Source organism: Callithrix jacchus, chromosome 18 (assembly GCF_049354715.1).
Source record: "Callithrix jacchus isolate 240 chromosome 18, calJac240_pri, whole genome shotgun sequence".
Classification (NCBI taxonomy): Eukaryota; Metazoa; Chordata; class Mammalia; order Primates; family Cebidae; genus Callithrix; species Callithrix jacchus.
The window spans coordinates 50,393,487-50,412,503 of NC_133519.1; the positions used below are offsets into that span (position 1 = coordinate 50,393,487).

Below are 19,017 nucleotides of genomic sequence, written 5' to 3' on the forward strand. Positions count from 1 at the left end.
GATAGTATAACCCATTTTAGTAGGAAGTTGTTAGTCTGACAAATGTAGCAAATTTCTTAATTCATGTTTCATAATTGTTTGAATTGTACCTGAGGAGAATTAAAAATGAAGATTATTTTATAAGTTATTTACCTACTTAGCTATAGATTGTTTGCAGTTGGGATACACTAGACGTTAGAAATAAGTTTTAATGTTTTTCAAATCAGTGATGTGATGCCTTAGCTATGAGACAGATTCAGATGAATTTAGTGATAACTCTCATTTGGGGAGATTGATGTGTATATTGGTTCTGTTCTTTCAGCTAACATCTACAGAGCAATAACTAAAAAGTCAATTACTCTGTAGACAAATATACCACAAACCCAACCTTCTAGGAGCTCACATGATAGTGGTACTGGTTTGTCATTAATTATAGCTGCTGAGAAATAAAATATGTTTAGCACTTAGTCTAAAACTCAGTTTCAATGCCTTATTCTAAGTACAATGAAAAATACTCTGTCTTTTGACTGGGCAAACTTGAATCACATTCTGAAGATAGATTCAGAAACAAATTAGACCTCAGCAGTTATCAGCCTTTAAATGCTTTATCTGGCTTCTCTCACAAATTATGTGCTATTAGTGAGAATGTGTATGATAGTGATTTTTCATAATATATAAACACTTGAAATTTATTTTCTACAATTTGAGACCTAAAAATGATATACAGTATATCTAGTTCGACCCACACTTATTCCTGAACAAAAATACTGATAGATAAACTTAGAGTTTATTTTAGCCTTTTATCCCTATCATGTAGTTGCAGAGCAGGAAATACAACCAGGTCTCCTGATGATGAATTTAGTAGTCTTACTATTTGTACTGTGGAGATACCTAACAAACATTCAAATTAAGAAATTAGGTTTTTATTTAATTACATGGAAATTGAACAGCCTGCTCCTGGATCAATTTTGGGAAAAGGATGAAATTAATGCTTCTTTTTTTTTGAGTACGGGTCTTTCTCTGTCGCCCAGGCTGGAGTGCCATGGTGCAATCTTGGCTCTTTGCAACCTCTGCCTCCAGGGCTCAAGCAATCCTCCTGCCTCAGCCTCCTGAGTAGCTGGGACTGCAGGTGTGTGCCACCACACCTGGACAATTTTTGTATTTTTTTGTAGAGACTGGGCTTCACCATGTTACCCAGGCTGGTCTCGAACTCCTGGGCCCAAGTGATCTGCCTGCCTTGACCTCCTGAAGTGCTGGGATTATAGGCATGGGCTACCATGCCCGGCCTCAAAAAACTTCTTCGCAACAAATGAAATCAAAGATAGAATGTACTGGAATCTCTGGGACACAGCTAAAGCAGTACTGAAAGGAAAGTTCATAGTGCTAAATGCCTACATCACAAAGTTAGATCTCAAATTAACCACCTAATATCACATTTGGAGGAACTAGAAAAACAAGAGCAAACCAACCCCTAAGCTAGCAGAAGAAAATAACCAAAATCAGAGCTGAATGAAATTGACATGTGAAAATCTATGCTCATCTTTACAGAAGATCAGTAAACCAAAAGATGGTTCTTTGAAAGAATAAATAAGATTAATAGACTGCTAGCTAGATCAATAGAGAAAATAAGAGAAAAGATCAAAATAAACACAATTAGAAACGACAAAGGGGCATTACCACTGACCCCACAGAAATACAGAAAACCTTCAGAGACTACGAAGACCTCTGTGCACACAAACCAGACTACCTAAAAGGATAAACTCCGAGAAACATACAACCTCTCAAGATTGAATTAGGAAGGAATTGAAATCCTTAACAGACCAATAATGAGTTCCAAATTTGAATCAGTAGTAAAAATAAGCTACCAACCAGAAGCCCCCCAACCCCAAACCAAACAGATTCACAGCCGAATTCTACCAGATGTATGCAGGAGAGCTGATGCCCATCCTACTGATACTGCTCCAAAAAATCAAGGAGGAGGGACTTCCCTAACTCATTTTATGAAGCCAGCATCATTCTGATACCAAAACCTGGCAGAGGGACAATAAAACACAAACGCAAAAAACTGCTGGCCAGTATCCCTGATGAGTATAGATGCAAAAATCAACAAAATACTAGAAAATTGAATCCAGCAGTGCATCAAAAAGCTAAAACACTATGATCAAATAGGCTTTATCCCTGGGATGCAAGGTTCATTCAACATACGTAAATCAGTAAACATGATTCATCACATAACCAAAACTAAAAAATTACATGATCATTTCAGTAGGGGCAGAAAAGGATTTCAATAAATCCTAGCATCCCTTCATGTTAAAAACCTTCAACAAACTACCCATCAAAGTAACATACCTCAAAATAATAAGAGCCGTCTGTGACAGTCCCACAGCCAACATCATACTCAACAGGCAAAAGCTGGAAGCATTCCCCTTGGGAACCAGAACAAACCAAGGATGTCCACTTTCCCCACCCCTGTTCAACATAGTGCTGAAATGGGAAAGGTTTCCTTGCCCCCCTTGCAGGGCATGTAGTGGGGGCATGCGTTGCTTCCTCAGTGTCCTGCTGCTCACACCTCTAGGGGAACATATAGATGGGCAGGCTGTGGGGCTCCGACCCCACAGTGGTGTCTATTGGTGAGTGTTTACAGCTGAAGCCCCAGTGGGCATGTATTACAGGGTGCTCTTTTGATTTGCCCTGTAGGCGGCTTGTGTTAACAAGCTAGTGAGACCCTCTACCTTATCACAAGGACAGAGGGATTTCTATATCCCAGGATTTCTTGCCTTGGTATAGCAGAAGAATTGGATCACACATGGGCTTGGAGAATGAATGTAAGGTTTTATTGAGTAGAAGCAGCTCGCAGCAAATGGGGGAGCCTGAAAGGAGATGATTTTCCCCTGGAGTTGGGCTGCTCCAGCCAAACTCTGCATCACTCTGATGGCCTGTCAACCTGCCGGTGCCCATTGGCATGCTCTTCTGACAGTGTGCTCTCCACCACCATGTGTGCTCTTGCTATGTCTTCTTTTGCCAATGCATTCCTCACAATGTCCAGCCACTTGTGTCTTCTGCTGATGTGCTCCTCTTGATGTCTGGCCACTTGTGTGTATGCCCACTAGGGTCTCGGGTTTTTATAGGTCCAAGATGGGGTCGTGGCAGGACAGGGTGGTCTTGGAAAATGGAACATTTTGGCATGAAGACAGAAGTGCCTTGTCCTCATGTAGATCTGTCGGGGTGAAGCCCTAGCCAGGGACCAAGCTCTCCTCTGTCCAGCACTTGCCTTCCCCCAGTCCATATCATTTAAAGGGACCATGCTCCTCCCTTCCCAGTATTCCTGTATCAGTACTGGAAGTACTAGCCAGGGGACTCAGGCAAGAGAAAGAAATAGAAGGCATCCAAATAGAGAGGAAGTCTGTCCAACTATCTTCCTAGACAATATGATTCCATTCGTAGAAAACCTCATACTCTCTGCCCAAAGGTTCCTAGCACTGATAAACAATTTTGGTGAAATTTTAGGATACAAAAATCACTGTACACAAGTAGCATTTCTATACACCACTAATGTCCAAGCTGAGAGCCAAATCAAGAATGCAGTCCTATTCACAGTAGACACTCCCCCCATCGTGTCTCTCTCTCTCCCCTGGCTAACCAGAGTTGAACGAACTCTGCAACAAGCATTACAAAACAATGCTGAAAGAAATCAGAGATGACACAAATGGAAAAACATTTTATGTGCATGGATAAGAAGAATCAATATTGTTAAAGTGGCCATACTGCCCAGAGCCACTTACAGATTCACTGCTACTCCTAGCAAACTACTAAATTTCATTTTTCTCAGAATTTGAACAAACTATTCTAAAATCCATATGGAAACAAAAAGGAGGCAGAATAACAAAGCGTCCTAAGCAAAATGACCAAAGTTGGGTCACACTACACAATTTCAAACTATACAGCAAGACTTCAGTAATCAAAAACAGCATGGTACTGGTAGAAAAAAGGCACACAAACCAGTGGAATGGGTAAGAGAATCCAGGAATAAAACTGTCCACCAGGAACCATCTGCTCTTTGACAAAGTCGACAGGAACAAGCAGTGGGGAAAGGGCTCCTTATTCAGTGATGGTAGGATAACTGGCTAGCCAAATGCAGAAGATTGAAACCAACCCCATACTTTTACCATATACAAAAATCAACTTGAGGTGGATTAACCTGAAACTGTAAAAACCCTAGAAAAAACAGGGTATACAATTCTGGACGTAGGCCTTGGTAAACATTTTATGATGAAGTCTTCAAAAGCAAATGCCGCAAAAACAGACAAATGGGAGCTAAACCAAAAAGCTTCTGCAGTTTAAAAGACACTGTCAGCAGAGTAAACAGACAACATACAGAATGGGAGAGAATATTTGCAAGATATGTATCTGATACAGGTCTAATACCCAGAATTCATAAGGACCCTAAGCATCAAACAAACAATCCCATTAAAAACTGAGCAAAGGACGTGGACAGACACTTCTCAAAAGAAGGTATGCACATGGCCAACAAACATAGGAAAAAATATTTAACATATATTTATGTTAAAAAATTAAATATTAAATATTAAAAATATTTAAAATATATTAAATAATAAAACATATTTAATATTAATCATTAGAGAAATGCAAATCAAAACCACAATGAGATATCATGTCACACCAGCCAAAATGGCTGTTATTAAAAATATCAGAAAATAGTAGATCTTGGTGAGGTTGTGGAGAAAAGGGAATGCTCAAAATGCTGCTGGTGGGAATGTAAATTAGTTCAGCCACTGTGGAAAGCAGTTTGCAGATTTCTCAAAAACCTTTAAACAGAACCATCATTTGACCCAGCAATCCAATTACTGGACATATACCCAGAGGAATATAAATCTTTCTCCCAAAAAGATACATGCACTCTTATATTCATTGTGGCATGTTTTACAGTAGCAAAGACATGGGATCAACCAAGATTCCCATCAGTAGTGGATTGGGTAAAGAAATCTGGTATAGGTATGTCATTGGAATACTATGCAGTCATAAAAGAAAAAACCATGTCCTTTGCAGCAACATGGATACAGCTGGAAGCTATTATCCTACCAAATTAACACATAAATAGAAAACAAAATACTGCATGCTCTATGTGGGAGGTAGACATTGAGTACATATTGTACACAAAGAGGGATACCAAAGACCAGGGCTTACTTGCGGGTAGAAGGTAGGAAGAGAGAGGAGATCAAAAAACTATCTGTTGTGTACTGTGCATATTACCCTGAGTCATGAAATAATTTGTGCACCATATCCCAGTGACATGCAATATACCCGTGTAACAAACCTGCACACGCATCTCCTCAACTTTTCGACAAAAGTCAAAAAAGAATACTAAATAAAAGGAAAGAACAGCAAAAGAAAGAAAGAAATTGGATTTTATTCTGGCCTTGATAGTTGTGTGATTATAATCCAGAACAAAACAAAGTCTTCTGCAAGATTGAAGGCCTAAATCAGTGTTAGAACAATTATATTTTGTAATCTGAATGCTCTGCTTAAAATTTCCTGCTAAAAATTTTACTTATCACTAGGAAAACAGTTTTATTTAGCAACAGAATTAATACCCGAAAGAGGAATGTAAATGCTCTGGCTTCTTTTTCAGTAAAGTAACAATGATAACTTTTGAACAAAGAAAAGCCCCTTCATATGGTGGGGCGTGGTGCGGGAAACCATACTGCTTTTAACTGATTCAAAGTGAGAAACAAAACAAGTTGTTGTATTTGTGGATTTCACGTTTCACTAAAGGCAGAAATGAATTTAAAGTAGCTTTCTTTGCAAAGTGTAGGTATCCTGGAACATACAAGTATATTCATACCTGAATTCACTTTTGGTACTTTTGAATGACAAAATATTCATTGAGCTCCTTTTCATTAATAGTATGGCTTTTATAGAAAAGTTTTAGTATTCTGGCAGATGTGAGTTTTTTGATTGCATATGTCACCTGAGCTTAAGTAATTTACAGTTTTGTGAACAAGATATACTTTTGGTCCTTGAAATAGATTTGATAATATAACAAACTGTCAGACTCATGAAAATGGATTACATTAACTGCTTCGAAAAACTGTTTAGTTTTTATATTAGCTTTCCACCTTTTAGTCAGTATACATGGTTTTTTATGATTTATAATCTGAAATATATGCTTTTTTTTGGTGATAGTTTCTGTGTCTGGTAGTCTATCTCTGTTCTTTCCAACTACATTGTGATTTCCTCAGAGACAAGGGTTTATTATTTTATTGCTATTTGTAGCTACGTCGTTTAAAACAGTGTTGGCCTAATAATGAGTACTAAGAAAAAGAAAAAGAGAAGGGGACAATTTGAAAAGAAAAGGATTGGAGAGCGGGGTGGGGGGGGTGGGGATTTATATACCTGAAATTTAACGTTTCGTTTTTGTGTATGTATGTTTGTGCAACCTGTGAATTAATTTATTGCATTTATTTTCAAATTGAAATACCTTTTTTGATATATAGTAGTCTCAGCCACACTTGGGACTTGATTTTACTTCCCATGATGCTTCATTATACTTGTAGTGTGTTTATTGTTTTGTTTTGTTTTTTTCATTTACTGTATTTTTTAATCCATTTTATGATTTGTGAATTTGGTATTTTCCAGTTCTCACAAATTTTAGTAATTGACAACTTTTTAAAAATAAATATGTTTGGCTGGTTATACAAAATTTACAGTAAATTTGTGGAATGTTAAAAAAAGAAATTGACTTTCATTCTCCACTCTCAAGAACCTTTGCAGTATTCATCTGATTGTATTACAAATCTAATATTAAACACTGTTTTATAGCACAAGATAGTAAATAGTGCAAGAAATCACAAAGTAAATTTTAGTGTCTTTCTCTTTAGTCTTGTTTACTGGGAAAGCCAGACAATTAAACAGACCACATTCTTAGGATAGACCATGCCTAATGTTTCTTCCAAGTTTAAAACACTCCCTTCATTGTTTAACACCTCATTGCAACTGACATCTCCCCTACAGTTTGAGTCAGCTGGAGACTTTGCTATGTAATTAATGCATAATTGAAACCTCCTCCACACAATTATGGTACTGCCTGTAACTCATAGCTCAAGTTGGCATAGATTCTATTTGGTTTTATGTAAAATTGAGGATTCTTTAGTTTTCTGTCCCTTCAAGAAGTAAATGAAACAAAACAAAACCCTTTAACATCCTAACAAAATTAAGATTATATTATGGAAATATTAAAGAAGTACACAATACATCTGTAAACATGATCTTGAAAGTTGTTTAGTGGAACTGTATGGTTATTTAAAATAAATGATTGGATGGAACTTCCTGATTTGGGCCATGTTGGCAGCCACACGGGGCCAAGTTCCAAAGAGGAGAGATTGTGCACAGAAAGAGCTCAAAAGCTATGTACAGGGTTCTCCTTGCATCCACCAAATACTGTTCAGTGCATGCATGTGAGAAAACTGCTTGAGGCTTGGGAAACAGTCACTGGGAAGGAAGCAGGCAGAAAAATTACTGGAATTTAGACTGGACTGAGAATAGTACTTGTTCCCAACAGCCCCAGGCAATGCAAAATGATATTGCCATTTTGGAAAGTAATATGGGAGTTTATTTTTTCCCCCATCATATTGAAAATACTACTCCACTATCTTCTAGCTTCCTTTGTTTTGATGATGAGAAATTGTTAGTGTGGTAATCATTCCTATGAGGGGAATCTGTTCATGTGGTTATTTTAAAGATCATTTTAAATCTATCTGCTATAGCTAGATACAGATTTCGTTTTTATATATACCACTTGTAATTTGTCCGAATTATATCTGTGTATTGGTTGTTTTTCATCATTTCTGAAAGTCTTGGCCCTTACTTTTGATAATCTGTGAAATATGATATGCTTTTTTTGGGGGCACATGTTCTGTTCCTTCTCCCCCTCTTTTTGAATCTCTTTCTAGAACTTAAATGAGACATACTTTAGACCTTCTCATTCTGTCTTCTGTGTTTCTTAAATGATTCTGTTTCCTATTTCTTTTTCTCTGTTGCATGCCTTTTTCATCATTTCGTTAAATTTGATTTATAGTTGCCTATTTCTTCGGCCTCACTTTAATCTGATCATGCCTATTCATTGCATCTTAAACTTTGGTTGCTTTATATTTCAGTTTTTTGGTGCTGTTCAGTTATTTTTCCAATGACCTGTCTTTGTAATTCTTTTTTACTGTACATATTTGTAAGCTTGTTTTATAAGCCTTGATTTTTGGTAATTGTAGCATTTGGAGTCCTCAGTCATCTTCCTTTGAATGTTGTCTCCTACATGATAACTTGTTTCCTTGTGTGTTTAGTTTGTTACTGTTCATTTTACTGGTTTTTATTTTGTTAATTTACTAATTTAGTGTTCATTTTCCTTGGAATTACTTCTGTAGAAATTCTTTGATCTCCAAGTGAATATGAGGGAACTCCAGAGAAGATGTGCATCTGTATCTGCTAAGCACCTGGGAGCTTTATCAATCTAGCGTAACTTTAAACTCCCTGTTGGAGGTTTTTATTATCTAAATATTGTTGTTCTTGCTGCAGATTCAAATGAGGTCAGTTTTACCATTTGAGACATTTGATTTGCCTTGCAATTGTCAAAATAGGGGTTAGGGCTAGAGTTAGGGGTTGTGGGGGAAGAGGGTGGACAATGAGTTTCTTTCTAGTTTGCCGTTATGTTGAACTTAATCCCTGAGTCTCAGCTTTATAAGGAAAGAAACTCTTATTAGATTTTCTACATTGAGCAGAATTTAGACTTATTTTCTATTTCAGGAGCCCATTGAAATATAGTGAAAAACCAAGCTTAACTTTAATTGGTTTGCAGATCCCTTCCATGGATAGCAGTCTGCAGTGTTATTCTTACTTCTTTGAGTTCCTCTCTTTTTACTTAGTCTTTGGCCCACATATTTTTTATACCTTGGTAGCTAGCTCAGATATGCTTTTAAGACATTTTTTTCTTTTTTCCTTTTTTTTTTTTGTATTGATACCTAACAGATCCACATATTTTGGGGTACATGTAATATTTTGATACATTCTTACAACGTATAATAATTAAATCAGGGTAATTAAGATAGCCATTACCTTAAACACTTACCTTTATGCTGAGAATATTAAAATTATTCTTTAATAGGTATTTTGAAATAAACTATAAATTATTGTTTACTATAGTCATGCTACTGATTTATTGAACACCGGGTCTTATTTCTTCTATCTCTATTTCTGTATCCATTAATCAACCACTCTCTAGCTCCTCCACTCCCCCATCCTTCTTAGTCTCTGATAACTACCAGATTACTCATTTTGAGATCCACTGTTTAATTGTTTTCTTTGGAATTATTGTTGCAGTTACTTAGGGGATCTATCATATTATCCTACCAGAAACAGAATAAAGCCATAGTTTATAAAGGTCATAATTTGTTGGTATTTACTCATGCCATTGTTCCTTAAATCTTTATATACATATATGTGTATGTGTATGTATATCTATATGTATATGAATACAATTGTCATAGTTTCCAAACGATGGTCTCAGAGGACTTAGAAATCTTAAATAACAGGCTGGGCATGGTGGCTCACGCCTGTAATCCCTACACTTTGGGAGGCCGAGGCAGGCAGATCATGAGGTCAAGGGATTGAGACCATCCTGGACAACATGGTGAAACCCCTTCTCTACTAAAAATACAAATATTAGCCAGGTGTGGTGGCACATGCCTATAGTCCCAGCTACTTGGGAGACTGAGGCAGGAGATTTTTGAACCCTGGAGGTAGAGGTTGCAGTGAGCCAAGAGTGCGCCATCGCACTCCAACCTGACGACAGAGTGAGACCCTGTCTCAAAAAAAAAAAAAAAAAAAAAAAAAAAAAAAGAAAAGAAAAGAATTTGAATAACATGGTTTTATCAAAAAAATTACTTTGGACCAATTTTTTAGTTAAACCGATGTTTGAGGATGCTGAATGTGTTTTCTTTTTTTTTTTTTTTTTCCTGTTGGTTTAAAGATTTATTGTGTTCCCTAAATTTATCTTTTTAACTTTTGTGTTAAAAAACAATTGATTTCCATAAGTTTTGGGGGAACAGGTGGTATTTGGTTACATGACTAACTTGTTTAGTGGTAATTTGTGAGATTTTGGTGTGCCCATCATTGGAGCAGTATACACTGAACCTGATTTGTAGTCTTTTAACCCTCACCTCCCTCCTACACTTTCCTCTTGCATCCCCGAAGTCCTCGTGTCCTTCTCATGCCTTCACATCCTCATAGCTTAATGCCCACTTATGAGTGAGATCATTCAGTATTTGGTTTTCCATTCCTGAGTTACTTCACATAGAATAATAGTCTCCGCTTCCATCCAGGTTGCTACAATTGCCATTCATTCCTTCTCTTTTATGGCTGAGTAGTATTCCATGGTGTGTGTGTGTGTGTGTGTGTGTGTGTGTGTGTGATCAGTTTATCCACTCATTGATTGATGAGCATTTGGGTTGGTTCCACATTTTTACAGTTATGTATTGTGCTGCTATAAACATGCGTATACAAGTACCTTTATGTATAGTGACTTACTCTGCTGGATCAAATGGTAGTTCTACTTTTAGTTCTTTAGGAATCCCCACACTGTTTCCCATAGTGGTTATACTAGTTCACATTCCCAGTAGCAGTGTAGAAGTGTTTCCTTTCCACCTCTTCAACACCTACATCTATTATTTTTTGATTTTTTGACTATGGTCATTCTTGCAAAAGTAAGGTGAAACCACATTTTGGTTTGATTTGCATTTCCCTGATCATTAATGACGTTGAGCATTTTTTCATGTTTGTTGGCCATTTGTTTATCTTCTTTGGAGAGTTGTCTATTCATGTCCTTTTTCATGGGATTGTTTGTTTTTTTTCTTGATAATTTGAGTTTGTTGTAGATCCTGGATTTAGTCCTTTATCAGAAGTATAAATTATAAAGATTTTCTCCTACTCTGTGAGTTGAGTGTTTACTCTGCTGACTGTTCTTTTAGCAAAAGCTCCTTAAGTCCCATCCATTTATCTTTGTTTTTATTGCATTTGCTTTTGGGTTCTTTGTCATGAAATGACTAAGCCAGTGTCTAGAAGGGTTTTTCCAGTGTTATCTTCTAGAATTTTTATAGTTTCAGGGCTTAGTCCTTGATCCATCTTGAGTTGATTTTTATATATGGTGAGAGATGATCCAGTTTCTTTCTTCTACTGTGGCTTGCCAGTTATCCCACCATTTATTGAATAGGGCATCCTTTCACACCACTTTATGTGTTTGTTTGCTTTGTCAGAGATCAGTTGGCTTAAGTATTTGGGTTTATTTCTGGGTTCTCTGTTCTGTTCTGTTGGTTGGTGTGCCTATTTTTATACCTGTACCTTGCTGTTTTGGTGACTGTAACCTTATAGTATAGTTTGAAATCAGGTAATTTGATGCCTCCAGATTTATTCTTTTTGCTTAGTCCTACTTTGGCTATGTGGGCCCTTTTTGGTTGCATATAAATTTTAGGATTGTTTTTCTAGTTCTGTGAAGAATGATGATAGTATTTTGATGGAAATTACATTGAATTTGTAGATTGCTTTTGGCAATATGGTCATTTTCACAATATTGATTCTACCCATCTGTGAGCATGGGATATGTTTCCATTTTTTTTTTTGTCATCTACGATTTCTTTCAGCAGTGCTTTGTAGCTTTCCTTGTAAAGATCTTTCTCTTCCTTGGTTAGATATATTCCTAAGTGTTTTTTTGTGTGTGTGTGTTTTGTAGTTTTTTTTTTTTTTTTTGTAGCTATTGTAAAAGGAGTTGAGTTCTTGATTTCATTCTCTGCTTGGTCGCTGTTGGTGTATAGGAGAGCTACTGCTTGTGTACATTAATTTGGTATCTGACAACTTTGTGGAATTATTTATCAGTTCTAGGAATTTTTGGAGGAGTCTCGGGTTTTCTAGGTGTACAGTCACATAATAGCAAACAATGACAGTTTGACTTCCTCTTTACAGATTAGGATGCCCTTTATTTTTTTCTACTTTCTGATTGCTCTGGCTAGAACTTACAGTACTATGTTGAATAGAAGTGATGAGAGTGGGCATCCTTGTCTTGATCTGGTTCTCAGAGAGAATGCTTTAAACTTTTCCCAATTCAGAATTATGTTAGCTGTGGGTTTGTCATAGACGGCTTTTATTACATTGCGGTATGCCCCTTGTATGCCAATTTTGCTGAGAGTTCTAATCATAAAGCGATGCTGGATGTTGTCAAATGCTTTTTCTGCATCTATTGAGATGATCATGTGATTTTTGTTTTAAATTCTGTTTATGTGGTGTATCACATATATTGACTTGTGTGTGTTAAACCATCCCTGCATCCCTGGCATGAAACACACTTGATCATGGTGGATTATCTTTTTGATACATTGTTGGATTTGGTTAGCTGTATTTTGTTAAGGATTTTTGCATCTGTGTTCATCAGGGATATTGGGCTGTAGTTTTCTTTTTTGGTTATGTTCTTTCCTGGTTTTGGTATGCGGGTGTTATGGGCTTCATAGACTGATTTAGGGAGGATTCTCTTTATCTTGTGGAATAGTGTTAGAAGGATTGGTACCAATTCTTTTATGAACTGGTAGAATTCAGCTGTGAATCCTTCTGGTCCTGGACTGTTTTGGTTGGTAATTTTTAAGTTACCAGTTCAATCTTGATGCTTGTTATCGGTCTGTTCAGGGTATCTAATTCTTTCTGATTTAAGCTAGGAGGGTTGTATCTTTCCAGGAATTTATCCATCTCTTCTAGGTTTTCTAGCTTACGCACGTAAAGGTGTTCATAGTAGCCTTGAATGATCTTTTGTATTTCTATGGTGTCAGTTGTAATATCTCTGGTTTTGTTTCTAATTGAGCTCATTTGGATTTTCTCTCTTCTTTCCTTGGTTAATCTTGCTAATGGTTTGTCAATTTTATTTATCTTTTCAAAGAACCAGCTTTTTGTTTTATTACCTTTTGTATTCCTTTTTGTTTGTTTCCATTTCATTTATCTGTGCCCTGGTTCGGGTGCTATGTGTAAGGTAGCACGCTAGCTGATGTGAGTGCCATATAGCAGAACCATTGGCTCTGTCTTCAGGAACCTGAAGTCTAGGTCTGCCATGGTACCTCATGCCTGTAATCTCAGCACTTCAGCAGGCTGAGATGGGAGGATTGCTTGAGTCCAGGAGTTCGAAGTTTGAGACCAGCTTAGGCACAATAGCAAGGCCTCATTTAAAAGGAAGAAAGAAAAGACAAAAATAGAAACCTGAAGTCTAGTAGGGATATGACAGACTTTGTAGATTACCATAGTAACAATAAAAAAGTTCATTGTAAAATTGTAGAAAATTCAATTGTACTTTGAAGAAGATAAGTTCATAGTGAAATACATATGGCTTAAATTTAGAATTAAGTAAGTGCCTAAATATAAACAGACATATTTAAAGTTTTATAGCCTAGGAAATGAAAATTACAATATTCATCATATTTGAATTTCAGATGTATTTTTACCTTTTGGATGCTACCTTATAGACAGCTGTGTTATTATGTATTGATAGACCAGAACCAATTTGTTCAAACTTCTTGTGCAAGAGGAGGCATAGAAATAGAGTACTGTTATTTGTCATTTAAGGCTTAAGTCTGGGTAGTACTTGATAGGCTTAAATTTTACCCTCTTTAGCATCCTAAATTATATTCCATCTGGTCATTGCTGCCATTAGCTGATGCTTCTAAGCTGAGAGTGGAGTTGTAGTAGAACAGGATACATTGGCAGTTGACCTCGTGTAGCTAAATTGATAACGTAATAGATAGCACTTTGGTCACATTCTTTGTAAAATTTAATTAGGTCTAGAGTGTTACATACTTTAGACAGTTACTTCTCATGATTTAATATCTGAAATTGTGAGATGCCATATAATTGATGTTATCTTAGAGTTTCTGTGGCTAGGTGGCAGTCCTGACATAGTTTTATTACTGGCACATGCACAGAATAGTGATGGCAATTCATAGTTTCATCAGTTCTGTGAGATATGTGCATAGATGGCACTATATATGTTGAATTTAAATGTAATGCAAAATGTCTTCAAAAAAGAGGCAGTGCGATTTAACATTGAAACAGTTACTATGGAGGAACAAAGAGGGAGGACATACACTACCTGATTTCAAGACTTAGTATCAAGCTGCAGTAATCCACACATTGCACTAATGATATAAAGATAGACAGGTAGATGAATGAAAATAATGGAGATTGCATAAATGGGCCTGTACTATTTTGACAAAGACGTCAGTGCAATTCAATTGAGAAGTTAATGCCTTATCAACAAATAGAACTGGAACAATTGGATAAATATATGAGTGGAGAGGAACGACTCTCAACCATTACCTAACACCATACACAAACATTTATTTAAGATAGATTATACACACAAACTTAAAAGCTAAAACTTTAAGGCTTCTAGAATAAAGCATAATAGGATGTTTTTGTGACCCTGAAATACTGTTTTTTTTGTTTTGTTTTTTTTTTAAGGGTGAACCATAAAAGAAAGAAATTTTAAAACTTCCGTTCATCAGAAGACACCACTAAGAAAATGAAAAGGCCAGGCACATGCTGGGGGGATATCTTTTTATTGCACATTTCTAACAAAAGATTTGTATCTAGAATCCTGTGTGTCAATATTTTTAAAAATCCAGTTAAAAATAAGAGATGTTGACACTCCACAAAAGAAGGTATACAAATGGCCAATAAGCACATGAAAAAAATTCTCAGTATCATCAGTCATTGAGGAAGTAAAAATTAAAATGATCTTGAGATACTATTTCACATACCCATTAGAAGGACTAAAATTGAAAAGACTAGAACTCTCATACATTTTTAGTGGAAGTATAAAATGGTTTAACTGCTTTGGAAAACTTCATGGCAGTTTCTTATAAAATTACACATACCCTGTAATTCACTCAAAGGTATTTGTGTAAGAGAAATGAAAGCATGTGTTCACAAAAACACTTACAAAGGAGTATTTACATAGGTGTGGGTCCAGACTTTGAAACTATTCTGCTATAGACTGAACATTTGTGCCCTACAAAATTTGTATGTTGAAACTTAGTCACTAATGCTAGGGTATTTGGGAAGTAATTAGGTCACAAGGGTTCTGTCCTCACAGTAGGGTAAGCACCCTTATGAAAGTGATCCCAGAGAGCTTCCTTGCTCCTGATTCCAAATGAGGACACAGCAGAAATACTGTCTACAAACCAGGAAGTGGGACCTCTCTAGACACTAGATGCGCCAATATCTTTATCTTGACTTCCTAACCTTCAGAACAGTGATAAAGAAATTTTTGTTGTTTACAGGCCATCTCAGTTAGTCTTTGCTGTTTCTATTATTGTGCCCTGTACGTACTAAGGCACATCCAAATGTCCACAGCAGGAGAATATATTCTTATCATTGAAATCTACTTAGCAGTAAAAAAGAATGAACTACTGATAACACCCCACTGCAGTTATGATGATCAGAAACATTACCTTGAATGAAGGAAGCCAGGTAGAAAATAATACATCTGGTATTATGAGAATGTGTATATGAATTCCCCAAACAGGCAAAACTAATGGAAAGCAGAACAGTGGTTGCCTGTTGGGAAGGAGAATGGCATTTGACTGAAAGGTATATATGGAAACTTTCTGGTTGATGCAGATGTTCTTTATCTTGATTGGAATGCTGCTTATACTCAGTATACGTTTATCAAAACTTGTCTATTTGCACATTTCACCGTATGTAAATTTTATGCCAATTAAAATGTTGTATATTCAAGAATACACTGAAATGAAGCAGTGGAGTGCAAATTTGATATTTGAATTCTTCCGCATTAGAAGAATGATTTCCCTATTCCTTTTTATTTTTCTGAGGCAGAGTCTCACTCTGTCACCCAGACTGGAGGGCAGTGGCTTGATCCCAGCTCACTGCAACCTCTGCCTCGCAGGTTCAAGTGATTTTCTTGCCTCAGCCTTCAGAATAGCTGAGATTACAGGCATGCACCACCACACCCGGCTAATTTTTGTGTATTTAGTAGATAGGGTTTCACCATGTTGGCCAGACTGGTCTCAAACTCCTGACCTCAGATGATCCACCCACCTTGGTCTCCCAAAGTGCTGGGATTATAGGCATGAGCCACCATGCCTGGCTCTAATTTCATATATATATTTTATAAAGCAACAACCAGGTGCTGTATGGAACCTAAAAAGGGAAGATGGCAATAGTAGATGGACCTATTTTGCCTGAGATACCTTTGAAACAATTGCCTATCACACACATTCAGCAGTGCAGCCGAAGCCAGAAGAAATAACCAGTTTTCTGGAGGGATGATGACTGATTTATGTAGAATATATAGTTCAATTGGCAGTATTTTTTTTCTTTCATAGTGGTACAATATAATGGTACAATATGGTACAATATAATGGTGTATCTCACAGTCACTGGTGTCTTAGATTTGATTAACTGCAGTAGGGTGAACAGGTAAAACTTATATTGACTCTGGAATACCAATCTTTTTAGTAGACTTAACTTTAGGGGAAGAGGTTATAAGATCTATCTTTATGTTATCAAATGAGATCCTTGCTGACATGCATTATGAAATAAAGCTTCTTTTTTTTTTCTTTTTCTTTTTTAACTGCTAATAGAAGTGACTACAATTCTAAGAAAATACCTAGATATAATCAGAAATTAACATGCTAGAGCATCTAAAAATTCTAGGATGGTGGTTAATTATAAAAACCACGTTAATGATTCTGAACTTTTATAAATCATCAACTGATGTGTAGACAAGCTATAACTTATTTTTTAGGCATCAAAAGTTGAAATAGGTGTATCATAGACTTTTTGTTAGTTTGGTATTTTAATCACTCATTTTTAGATATTTTATATTCTAGCCATTAAAGTTTGTAAGTAATTTTTTACAAGTAAATTTATGCTTTAATACCATGTTAAAATTTCAGAAGCCAGAAAAGAGAGATGCAGTCTTATATTTAACAATTTAAACATTTTAAATCCCATGTAGTTACAGATTGAGATAAAGCAAAGCATTTTTCTTGGCTGTAGAATCCCTTTGTTCTGTGTGTGTGGAACATAAGTTCAAGAGGGCAGTCACTGTTTTGTACAGCTATGTATATTGTGAAAGTTATAGCATGATATATTGCACGTAGTATTCACTTAAAACATTTTTTGTTGTGGCTTTTAAAAAAGATTTATTAATTTTTTTGGCTGCTTGCTTGCTTGTGGCTTTTTGCTAGTACCCTGTTTCAAATAATGTACACTTACTAAAATTTTTAAATTATGTGTTTCCTTAACCAAAGTGTTAGTACTATCTTTGGCATTTTCTAAGTGAGCTTGATTAATAAATAAACCAAATGCCATAGGAAGCAAATTATTATCTGGGGGAAATTTTTAAATGATATAGAAATCTTAACTTTTTAATCAAATGTAAAATGGATGTGAGAACAATCAGCTCAGAAACAAAGTTTGGTATCATCATTATCACCATGAGCTAAAAACTTTCTAGACCATAAAATTAATACCACTTTCTGATGAATCCAATATGTGGAATTGAAGTTTTTCAGAGAACTCTAATTAATGCAAGTTGTCCTGTGTTTTTTGGTCCTTTCATCTTTTCATCTCTCTTAAGCTTTAGAAGCAGAATGGCACTCTCATACATTGATTGTATTCCCTCCATTTTATTGGAGAGACTAGGTCATAGCTAATAAAATATGTTACTGGACTGTTAGGATTATGTATATATTTAGAAAATAAGACTTGTAAAATACTTTGTGAACGTTAGCAAATTATAGAGTTGGCAACAGCTATCCAGATTGTTATTTTTAAAAATATCTGTCTTGAGAATTGATCCACTTAAGTAAGTCGATAAATGCCACTAGTTGATAATAATCGCAGTGTTTCCTAAAATAATCATCATACACTGATTTAATTTTCATACTTTAAAATTTTCAAAGCTCTCTGAAGTTTGATGGTGTTTTTGTAATTTTGCTGAAGCATAAAATGTTTCTTTTTTTTTTTTTTTTTTTTTAAAGTGTTTTGTGAAGTTCCTGGATAGGCTAAGTCACATAAAGAAGCCTGCTAGCCACAGCAGCCTTTTCACTTCAAGTGACCTTTTGATTTCTAATAAAGTTTCTCTTATCATGAAGTTTCCCTCTAATAGAATTTGAGAAATTAAGGATTAGTATGGAGAATGCTAAGTGCTAATTGAATGATTATAAATTGTGTGTTGATACACATACACACACACCAACCTAGAGTCTGAGTGAGCCTGCGTTCTGTTTGGTGAACAAAGACCCATACTCTTCATGATCTGTACTTGCAGAGCAGGTTTATTTAAAAACAAACATCTTTAGTTTAAAACTATTAATGTTTAAAAAATTATTTCAAAATAGCGTTTATTATTCCATTTTCATCACATGGAATACATTTGACTTTTTCTCATCTCTGTTTTTTCAAAGATTTGTCCCATCAGATGAAAAGAAGAAACAAGGTTGTCAACGAGAAAATGAAACTCTAATACAAAGAAGAAAAGACCAGATCCAACCAGGGGGCACTGCAATTAGTGTCACAGTACCTTATAGAGTAGTAGACCAGCCCCTTAAACTTATGCCTCAAGACTGGTAAGATAGTCTATAGATTTCTTTTTACAGGCATTACACCCAAGAGAATGAGTGTTGTTATTGCCATTGATGATGATGATGATGTTTTTTAAGAGATGGGGTCTTGCTATTGTTGCCCAGGCAGAGCTTGAACTCCTGGGCTCCATCGGTCCTCCTATGTCAGCCTCCCAAGAAGCTAGGACTATAGGCACAAACCACTGCACCTGGCAGTCTATATTTTTTAAATATTTGTTTTCTGTATATCGTTGGTTTTTTCTTGTGTGAGCGAGTATCAGATATTATCATGGGTTCTAAATAGAAAGTGTCCTTGAAAACTATGTTAATATATGTTAATTTGGTCATCAATAAT

The 19,017-nt window shown here is 36.0% G+C and overlaps 1 protein-coding gene across 3 annotated transcripts in view; it reads left to right on the plus strand.

The window, feature by feature from the left end:
* The window catches only part of CDC73 (cell division cycle 73), a 117,132-nt gene that overhangs the window by 86,858 nt on the left and 11,257 nt on the right, over positions 1–19,017 (plus strand). For all 3 annotated transcript variants that reach the window (XR_013529043.1, XM_002760459.7, XM_078355162.1), the window contains exon 14: positions 18,507–18,668. Coding sequence is in view for 2 of the 3 variants with exons in the window: in XM_002760459.7 (XP_002760505.2) it covers positions 18,507–18,668 (162 nt within the window). In the remaining variant the exon portion in view is untranslated. The remainder of the gene's footprint in view (positions 1–18,506; positions 18,669–19,017) is intronic.